The 11140-nt window shown below is 36.9% G+C and overlaps 1 protein-coding gene across 6 annotated transcripts in view; it reads left to right on the forward strand.

The window, feature by feature from the left end:
* Positions 1–10301, forward strand: part of DEUP1 (deuterosome assembly protein 1) — a 95987-nt gene extending 85686 nt beyond the window's left edge. For 2 of the 6 annotated variants that reach the window (XM_006162547.3, XM_006162548.3), the window contains exons 12-13: positions 4808–4922; positions 9389–10301. In XM_006162547.3, coding sequence (XP_006162609.1) covers positions 4808–4922; positions 9389–9565 — 292 coding nt within the window. In that variant the 3' untranslated portion in view covers positions 9566–10301. The remainder of the gene's footprint in view (positions 1–4807; positions 4923–9388) is intronic. The other 4 variants (XM_006162549.3, XM_006162546.3, XM_006162544.3 and 1 more) reach the window with 2 other exon arrangements.
* Positions 10302–11140: the final 839 nt, after the last annotated feature.

The raw sequence follows: 11140 nt of genomic DNA on the forward strand, positions 1-11140 counted from the left end.
TGTGTCCTGCCAGTTTCATTTATTGAGAGTTTCATTAAATTTGTTTTAATGCCTTGTCTGATTTCAGTGTTCTCTAGTGACCTGGATTTTAAAAGAAATAGCATTTCAAATGTTCTGAATAAATTATTACCATGTAAAACCTACTGAGGGGAAGAGTTGTTGAGAGGCAAGGACACTGTGAACTCACCAGCAGAGAACTGTAAAGCAGATACCTCTCTATTAATTTTAGCAAGTGAAAACCAAAAATCTTTCTTTCCTTCCCAGGACAGCTCAGGGAAGTCAGATAGTGAAAGCTATGCATATACATTTGTTAGGTATTGGTTAATTGGAAAACATATAAGTCAGCTTTATACATCAATAGCTATTGCAGTAATGTCTCATTAAATTATTTTGGGAAGGAAAAAACCTTTTAGGTAAAGGTGTATGAAGACAACTTCATGAAATTCAAAGCACATACTATAACTTTAAGGTAATTCTTGCTTTTAACTGAGGAAGATTATGTGCAATGCGTTATTAAAATAACCTTTTATTCACTTCGAAGCAACTCAGATTTTGTTTTTCACTCCTGTTCTAAGCAATAAGAAAGTGTTTTTGGTGTTTTTTTCTTTGTTTTCACAGAGATTTTTGTTATAGGGCATATGCACTTGCCGGAGAGACAGAGAGAGACAGAGAGACAAAAAGTGAGATGTCACCCCTGCCCCCAGGTAGATGGCCACACAAGCAATCCCTTCTCCCCCATTCTCCTCAGGATTTTGGGTACACACGCACATGTACCCAGTGTGAGTTTCAAGCTGCTGGGTTTGGTACTCGGATTGTGGTAGGCCATGTGGGAATCCAGCAGCTTAACCATTACACCATTTTCTGGTTCCAATAAGAAAGGTTTAATCCTCATCCTATTTTTCTTTTTTTAAAGAGGGATTTTTGCTATAAGGCACGTATGCTAGCCAGAGAGACAGAGAGACAGAAAGTGAGAAATCACCCCCCAGACTAGATGGCCACACCAAATCCCTTCTCTTCTATTCTTCTCTCGGGATTTTAGACACACATCCTCACATGCCTGGTGTGAGTTTCAAGCCACCAGGTCTGGGACTCGAACCTCAGTTGGCTATGCAGGAGTCCAGTGACATAACCATTGTACCATCTGCTGGTCTCAATAGCACAGTTACTCAGCACTTTTACTTAAAAAAATGTTATGAGATGTAATTGAATTGTTGAAGATGTATTAAATACTGTTTTTAAAAGTGAAAGTTTTGAAGTTTCTGGATAATTTACAAACTGATTTTGGATAGTGGTATCCAAAGCTATTCTTATATAACCACATTAGTGACAATCTGGTTTTGTATTAAACGGAGTTTTATCTCTATATAAGTTACATACTTAAAAGTGAATTTATGGTTTTAAAAGATGTATCACATACTGGAAAGATTTAGCAGTTACAAACATTAATCATTAAAATGGCTTCAAGTCTAGCTAATAAATTAAAAGTTTCTAATACCAAGACCCCACAAAGTCAGCAGATTAGTCATAACTACTCACAGGGTCCCTTGTCAAGGAATGAATAGTCATCTAGAAGCCAAAAATAAGTTGAGAAACGTTTGTCCCATGGCACTGCTCAGAAAGGACAGCGGCCCAGTCTAGGCTAGAAAACCATGAGCACTTGACAGGGGAGGGAGCTTCTGTGGAGTGCTGGAAGAATAGGCTGAAAAGGTTAAATCAGCAAAGTTTGAGAAAAGAGCTTGTTCCATGCTAAGGACATTTTCCTAGAGCCCAGGGAGAACTAAGTGGAGGGACAGGATTGGCTGCACATGTCAGACAAACCCTGAAAACTGCGGAGCTGACTCAAGTCTCAAGTGAGTACAGTTCTGCTTCCCGTCTCAAAGCAACTGGGGTCTGCCCTCCTGGCGAAATCAGGCCTCAGTCTTGGAACAGGGCCTGCCGACGAGCTAATTGAATAGATCAGCTTGTGAGGTGATATTAAAAGCCTTCCGAAATAATTTTTAAGATAGCTTTTAAATTGATATATGTCGCACTTAATGCAAGGTGGTTTTATGAAGTATTTGAATAGCTATATTCTTGAAGGATGTGTCAGATATAAAGATGATTTAAAACAAAAGTACTGCATAATGTAGTCTTTCTTTTCAATCTCTACATTTTATTGGTTTTACCATACAAGGTATGTTCCTATATAAATTTTAGTAATTAACACCGTAAAACTGGATCTATACATTCAAAGCAAAATAGATCATTGCGATAATTACTTAAGTAATTTAGGACAAATAATGCCTTGCCTGAAATCTCTGTATAACTGAGATCACAGAGAGATATATATTTCTTGAATCATATCTGTAATTATCTTTTCTCCTGCCACCGTGCTTTGAAATATAGATAGTAGCCTCATTCAAATTAAAAGGTTCAGCTAAAGATTACATGCAGATGTCCTATGCAATCGTCATAATTCTATTTGAATCGTGAGATGTTTCATCTTATTGTGCACATCATAAACCATGTTATTTCAGTTTAATTTGCTCTTCTGTTTCCATGGTAATTATGGTTTGAGAGAATGGGTTAAAAAAAAGATTTATTTCAAGATAAGTACAAAATGGAAAACATGTTGTGTTTGTTTTTATGTACTAATTTACAGATGCTTCACTGCACTTTTATTGCTGTTTGTATGAACAGCTTTGAAATGTTTGTATAATAAGAAACAAGTCTATATAGATTAGGCAGACTTTGGGTACGAACAGAGAAAAGTAATGTGCATTTTTTTTTAACTGCATTAAATTAAAATACAAAGGCTTTGAAAATGGTTAATCAATACCTGTAGGAAATCTAAATTATCAGTAAAAATAAGTCATTTTAAATTGAAGAAATTTTATGTTTTCATGGTCTTTGATGATTTGATTAAATTTAAACCTTTTTTTTTTTTTCATGAAAGATATCTAATCCCAAATAGCTCATATTGTTACAACTTTCTTGTAATATGTTAGGCTAAATTAGTTTGTTCCTTTATGGTTCATTTGTTTAGTCAGTAAACCAAAACTTTAAATCTCGCTGTTTTTTTTTTCTTCCTTTTTTAGTTTCGTTTCTCCCGTATATTTTAGCACTAAACCCAAATACTATACTGTGACTTACATCCAAATTGTAGAGTTTGGAGTGAAGAAAATTTGAATTTGGGTTCAAAATCTTAAATCATCATTTCTTAGCAATTTATTCTCATTTTTAAAGTTAATGATTGGATAAATAATTTAACTTAAAATTTTTTTTCTCGAGCAAGAAAGAAAAAAAAGACAAGGGACCCCCGCCTCCCCAGTAGGATCTTGTCATGCCACCATTGCCATCTCCCCTTGTTGGCCAGCCAGAATCATAGGTGTGCTCATGGTGGGGAAGGACGGCCAGCATGTTCAGATCAACCTGGGATCTGAACCCTGGGCCTTCCCATCTAGCTTCAGTATTGCAGATCAGCGCCCTTCTGCCTGTGCCATCAGTACTGCTTTTAAATAATTTAACTTTTAAGTCTTAGTTTCCTCATTTGTAGACAGTATTCACCTTGTTAGGATTATTTTGAAACCAAACAAATTTAAAAATAATAATAATGCCTAATCTACATTGAGCTTTTTTTACTATGTGCTGGACATTGTGTTCTAAGTGTTTTACCTACGTTAATCATTCAACTCTCATAACACCTCCCTTTTCTGGTAAATTAGAAAATTAAAATCCCAGAGAGATAAAAATCATCTGCTCAAGTTCATACAATTAATAAGTAGCAGAGTTTAGGACATGATATAAATAGAAAACATGTTATTAGTTATTAAGTCCTATAGAAGTTGGAGTTATTATATAGAATTGTTTTAGCATTAAAAAAAAAAAAAAAAGAAGGAAGGAAGGAAGGAAGGGAGGCGGGGTTAGAGTCTGATTCTGTTAAGAAAACCAGTGAGATTAAATGTAATAGAGCAGCAGTCCCGAAATTTTTGGCACCAGGGACCGGTTTCATGGAAGATAATTATTCCATGGAGTGTGGAAGGGAATGATTTGGGGATGATTCAAGCATATTACATTTATTGTGTACTTCATTTCTATTATTATTACATTGTCATATATAATGAAATAATTATATAGCTCATCATAATGCATTATTTGCAGCTGTTCCCCAGCACTAGTATCACTGCCTCAGCTCCACCTCAGATCATCAGGCATTAGATTCTCATAAGGAACACACAACCTAGAGTCCTCACACATGCTGTTCACAATAGGGCTCACACTCTTATGAGAATCTAATATCACCACTGATCCGACAGGAGGTGGAGATCAGATGGTACTGTGAGCAATGGAGAGCAGCTGTAAATAGAGGTGAAGCTTCACTGGCTTGGACCTGGCTCACCTCCTGCTGTGCAGCCTGCTTCCTAACAGGCTTGCATTTATAAGGTTGGGTGCCCTTGTATTAGAGAATAAAAAAAGAGTACCTGTTTAGAACTATCAAGGGCAGTGGTATTTGCTGTCTTTGAGATTTTTCTGACTGACACTGGCTTTATGTTATTTATTATAATTAAATGGCAAAAAGAAATAAAAGTAAAACACAGGGAAGCAATATAGATAATAGGATATTTTTAACAGTTACTAAGTTTTCCGCTTCATTATTAATCATTCTCGATCTTTTAAGTGAATTAGAAATTATTCATCAGAAAAATCATTTTCAAAGAAATACCCAGACAACAAACATTTCATTGTTTCCCCCCTAATTAGGCATCAGAGAAATTAAAACGCAAACATGTGTCACTGAGATCAACCAAAACCATTCCTTCTGTTTTAGACTTAGCCAAGATTGTGAGCCAAATAGAAGCACCACGCCTGCATTGTCACCTTTGCCCTTTCAAACCAAAGAAATGACAAGTCCTTTGGTTAGTGACGATGAAGTATTCCCACTGGTGAGTTGCTGGTTGTTGGATTTATTTTTTTCCTTTAAGGGGTAATTATTTGTACATTGATACTAATATAATGATGTACCTATTCTTTTTTTTTTTTAAGTCACTCCTCACATAGGACTTTGAGGTAGGTCTGCACGTCATTTGGCCCTACCTCTCTATAGAAAGAGAAGAGATCCATAACGTTTCATGAAGTATTTCAGTTGACCTCCAGTGCAAGTCAGAATTACCAGTGATGCTTTTTGAAAATGCAAGTACAAGGGGTCTTTAAAAAGTTCATGGGAAATGAATGTTACAAAAAAACTATGCTTGCATTTTAAAAAATTTTGCACCAAAATCTGCTTGCATTTTAATTCCACATTTCCATCAACTTTTTGCAGTCCCCTTGTGTTTTGACACTGGTCTCTGGTTCTTCCATGAGCCCTCTAGGATCTGTATATTTTAAAGAGCTACAAGTAACCTTTTGTGCCTGTTTAAAAGCATTTTTTATTTACTCAGACATACATTCAGAAACATGTATGAATAATAAACAGACAGCTTAATGAATTGTCACAAAGGGAACATATCAATGTGGCTAGCAATAGGTAATAAAAAGGACATTATCAGCACCTGAGAAACCTCTGCGATCCCCTTCTAGTCCCTACCTCCACTTGTTCTTGAGATAACCACTATCCTGACTTTTACATCAGCAATTAGTTCTGCTAATTTGCAAATGTTATATAAAGAGTACTGTACAACATGAAGCAATTTTCAAAATGTTTGTGGAAAACATGTATTATGAAAAAACTGTTTCAGGGAACCAGCAGTTAGCGTAATGGCTATGTCGCTGGACTCCCACGTAGTCAACCGCGGTTCGCATCCTGGACCCGGCGGCTTAAAACTCACGCCGGGCGCGTGTGCGTGCATGCCCAAGATCCCGAGAGGAGAATGGAGGAGAAGGGATTGCGGCGTGACCATCCCCCCTGGGGGGTGATTTCTCGTTTTCTGTCTCTATGTCTCTCTCTGTCTGTCTGGCGAGCACACGCGCCCTATCGTGAAAACCTCTCAAAAAAAAAAAAAACTATTTCAGAAAATGTTTCATGTTAAGTTCTTGTTTTAATTCCATTTTCCCATAAACTTTCTGGAGTTCTCTCAGATGTATTGGGCTATTAGAAAAGTCATGATGTATATTTCTACATTTTTCTATGCAAAAAATGCATCATGACTTTTCCAACCACTCAACATTTTGTGTCTGGCTTCTTGTTTTTAAAATTCATCATCATTCATATTGTTTTCTATAGCTATAGTTGATTGGTTTTAATCTATGGTATGGTATTGTATATAAATACCAAACACAATGACACTAAGTTTATTTATTCTACTTTTAATGGACATTTGTATTTTTTTTCTAGCTTGAGACTATCATAAATAATGCTGCTAAAAATATCCTTGTGCATTTCTTTTGGCGCACACATATCTGTCCCTAAGAATGGAATTACTATCCAGAAGATGTGGATATGGTCATTTTTTTAGATATTGCCAAACTGTTTTCCTAACCATCTGGGCCGATAAATACCCCCAACAAGTAGTATGTGAGAGTTCTCCTTGCTCTAAATTCTTTCTAACACTTGATATTTTTGGTCTTTTTAATTTTAGCCATTATAGCCAGTGTGCACTACTATCCTGTGTGGTTTTAATTCATATTCTCTGGTGCATGGTTAGGTTGAAGGCCTTTACATGCTTATTGGCCATTTTTATATCCTCTTTGCAAAGTGTTCAATTTCCTTGCCTAATTTTCTGTTATATTGTCTTTATTTATATTGATTTTTAGGAATTCTTTATATATTCTGGATATAAATCTTTTGTTGTATGTATTGCGAAAAATTTCTTCCACTCTTACTTTCCTCTTCATTTAATGATATCATTTGATGAATGAAAGTTCCTAATTTTAATATATTCAAATGTATGAATTTTCTCCTTTATGATTAGTATCTCTTATGTCCTATTTTAAACTTCTACCTCTCTCAAGGTTATAAAAATATTATCCTATGTCAGTTTCTAGAACTTTTGGTTCTTTACCTTCTTTTTTTTTAAAATGATTTTTATGCCATAGGGCACATGCACTCTCACCAGAGAGAGAGAGACAGAGAGGGAAAGTGAGAAATCACCACCAGGGGGAATGGCTGTACCACAATCTCTTCTCCATTCTCCTCTCGGGATTTTGGGTACACATGCACACGGGCCTGGCATAATTTTCAAGTTGCTGGGTCTGGGACTCGAACTGCAGTTGGCTCTGTGGGAGTTCAGAATCCTTAACCACTATTCCACGTGCTGGCCCTGATCCTTTTTTTTTTCCTTTGGAGAAGTTTTTTGCTATATGGCACGTGCACTCACCAGAAAGACAGAGAGAGACAGAGAAACAAAAAGCAAGAAATCACCCCCCAGAGGGGATGGCCACGCCACAATCCCTTCTCCTCCTTTCTCCTCTCGGGATCTTGGGCACACACGCACATGCGCCCGGCGTGAGTTTAAGCCACCAGGTCCAGGACTCTAACCGTGGTCAACTACATGGGAGTCCAGCGACATAACCATTACACTAACTGCTGGTCCTGCTGGCCCTGATGCTTTACTATATTTAGATGTATGATTTGACTGAATCAACTGGTTAAGGGTGCTGGACTCCCATATGGCTGACTGCAGTTCAAGTCCCGGACAGTGGCTTGCTTTCTCTCTTTCTCTTTCTCTCTCTCTCTCTCTCTCTCTCTCTCTCTCTCTTTCTCTCTCTCATTCACTCTGTCCCTCTCTGGTCAAATTAAAATAAATAAATAAAGTTAAATAATTAGTAAAAAAATTTATTGAACATAATAATCATAGTTTTTTAAAAGATAGATTTTTTTTAACCTCAGAAAGTAAGTAGTAATACTTTCAAAATGCACACTTTTAAGTAGTAATACTGCAGCAATTACCTTCTCTTGTATTCAAAGTGCCTTACGCAATTTTCAGTGCCTCTCCATTACATACTAATATGGGATACAATTTTTTTTAATCGTAACAGAAAATGTTCAAACGGAATGGGGTAGCCCATGAGTATTTTCTGAGTATTAGTAGAGAATAAAAGTCAGATTTATGCTATTAGAGAAAGAAAAGGTTTAAAACCATTAACTTTTGAGATCTCGAAAGCCCTGAAAGAAAACTCTCATCTGTTCTAGGACTGGGCACTGGGAACTTAATCTGTGGTGGAGGCTTTAAATTCTTCTTGGAGATGTGACCAGCCCACTTTCTGGGACCTGCAGTTTCCACCCACTGACTTCCACCCATTTTCACTTCCATATCAATACCATTCCTACCAAAACCACCAGATGACCTGGTTGCTAACAAAATGCACTTTTAAGTATCTATCTTTAACTCTTACATTCTCTGGCTTGTGACACTATTCTCCTGATTCTCCTGCAGTCTCTCTGGTTCATTTTCCAGTCTGCTTCTAGAGCTCTCTCCTATGTTTATATCTTAAATATTAGTGTCCTTTAATCATTCATAAAATACACACGCACTAAGCACCCATTTATGTGGGTCCTGTCGTAAACACGTTGTGTTGTTTTGTTATGTTTTGCTATAAGGTACATACGCTCACTAGAGAGAGAGAGAAAGTAAGAAATCACTCCCCGGGGGTGATAGCCATGCTGCAATCCCTTCTCCATTCTCCTCTCATGCACCCAGTGTGTTTTTCAAGCCGCAAGGTCCAGGATGTGAACTATGCAGTTGGTCATGTGGGATCTAGCACCTTAACCTCCATGCCACCTGTTGGCCCTGCCCTTTATTGACTGGCTACAAATTTTCATTTTATTATAAATAACCAGGTTACAAACAGTAAAATAGCATTTCCATATTACCACGAAAAGTGGAACTAGGGCACTAACCAATGAGACTTTCTCAGCTCTATCAGGACAAACAAGATACATCCCAGCAGAACAGCCCTCCCTACTGAACAGCCATTTTTACTCCTAAGACAGATCATGCAGCCAGCCCTCCTCTCCTGACTAATTCCAGCATCATCCATGCATTCATCCCTTGTTAAGTCAATCCTTATTTTTTTTCTTATATAAAACATCTTTGTCCAATTCTACTATAATCTTCATGTTTGCTTTTTGGAGTTTCCAATTTTCAGATATGAATCCCAGGCTTTGCCAATTAATGGAGCCTATCTTAGGCAGGTTCCATGGTGATGACATTGTCCCTGCATTTGCAGCTGGACACTAAACTATTCATCACTGAAGCTCTTTAATGCACTGGTGCTGTGATGTCTTACTTTGTTCCTTGAGGATTTCATTAGTGGTGACTGCATTGCCTCAGCAGAAGGAGTGCAACGTGAGATGTGTTCTTTCGTTAAAAGCTGCAGTGTTTGACAACACATTAGGGATGAAGCGTGCCTGGCAATATGAAGAGGTAAGAAAGCTCTGTATTCCCTACCTCACTTTTCTTTCTTTCTTCAGTCTCCCCCAGATATGTCCTTCCCAGCTTCTTTGGCTGCACAGAACTTCCTTCTGGAAGAAGAGAAGCGAGCAAAAGAATTTGAAAAACTTCTAAATACACATATCGATGAACTGCAAAGACATACAGAATTTACTCTCAATAAATACACCAAGCTAAAACAAAATAGACACATATGAGCTTTTAAACTTTTTTGATTTGCTTCCCCCGCCCCAAAACAAAAAGCTCTGGCAAAATATTTACAAAGCTGATTAATGAAACTGAGAAATCTTGTTCTGTTTTCTTGAGTAAATAATTTCTGTAAGGAAGCTAGAAGACAGTAAGTATTTTGTTCGATAAAGCTGTTTATATTTCTGCACTAACATACTAAAGTGTTCTGCTGTAGTTACTATAAAATAAACTCCAAAAGAGATTTTTTTCCCAGTGTAAGGAATATTTTTGTAATTAAATATGCAGTTTTTCTCCCACTTGAATCATGTATACCAAAAACCCATTTCCTGTGCAGCAACACAAGAGAGAAAGGGAAGTGCTGTATTCCAAATATAAACTAATCAAGTGCAGCTCAGCTGTACCAGGTTTTAAAACTCAAGGATTTCTTTTTTTTTCTTAATGAAAACTATTCCAGTATTTTGAGCTATGTAAACATCCTAAAGTTTCTTCAGGAGAAAAAAAAAATGATATAGCTGTACTGTTTTTATATTCACCTTTGTAATGTCACTGTTTTAACACAACGAAGGGCATCAAATGTGTACTTTATTCACTTAAAATACCTGTGCCAAAGCTCCACACTTTCTTGTTAATTGCTTTGTGGACATGAACAAGATAAAGAAAATATAAAGGACTACTGTTACTACATTCTCCTCTGTAATCACTCGCTGTTGATAACAATAATGGAATGCAGAATTCAATGGATTTCAGACATAAATGCCAAATCTGTTTATAACAGTGAGAGCATGATAGTGAACAATAAAATTCAAGTTTCAAATATACACGAATGATAATTCAATATTCTTTCTTTTATACACATACACATACGTTTTTAAATTTAGAGAGCGAGACAGAAAGAGATTATGAAAACATCAAGGTAAGTCCCACACTTTCTATTTTTCTTTAAAGAAACAACCTCAACATGCTGAAAGATAAATCAAAATGTCTTTCGATAACAAGTGTCGTTTTATATGAAAAATGCAGAGTGTTGTTCACTTTGGGCAACATGAATGTGCTCCTAGTTCTTGATGTTTGCAAAAGGCCTTCCGTCTAGTTCAGGCTGCTATAGTGAAAATACTGTAAACCGGGTGGCTTTAACAACAAACACTTTTCACAGTTCTGGAGGCTCAGAAGTCCAAGATCAAGGTATCAGCCAGTCAGATGCTTGGTGAGGGTACATTTCCTGGTCTATGATCAGCTACTTCACAACTGTATCCTCACATGGCAGAGAGAAAAATCATGTCTCTTGTGCCTTTTATGATAAGAGCACTAATCTCACTCACAAGGGTTCCACCTTCCTGACCTAATGATCTCCTAAGGGCCCCAGCAACTAATACCATATACTGAGGGGAAGGATTTAAACATGAACTTGGGAGGGGCATAAATATTCAGGCCATGACACCTTCTCATGGAATTATTCATTTAAACACAAAATGAGCCTGTGAAGTCAGCAAGGCTAGTCCTGCACTAACATATGACCCAGCTCTGACTACTTTTTAAAAAATTATTATTAATTTTATTTATTATTATTTTTTAAGATTGCTGTA

The sequence above is a fragment of the Tupaia chinensis genome, unplaced genomic scaffold, assembly GCF_000334495.1.
Source record: "Tupaia chinensis unplaced genomic scaffold, TupChi_1.0 Scaffold140218_1, whole genome shotgun sequence".
NCBI lineage: Eukaryota > Metazoa > Chordata > Mammalia > Scandentia > Tupaiidae > Tupaia > Tupaia belangeri.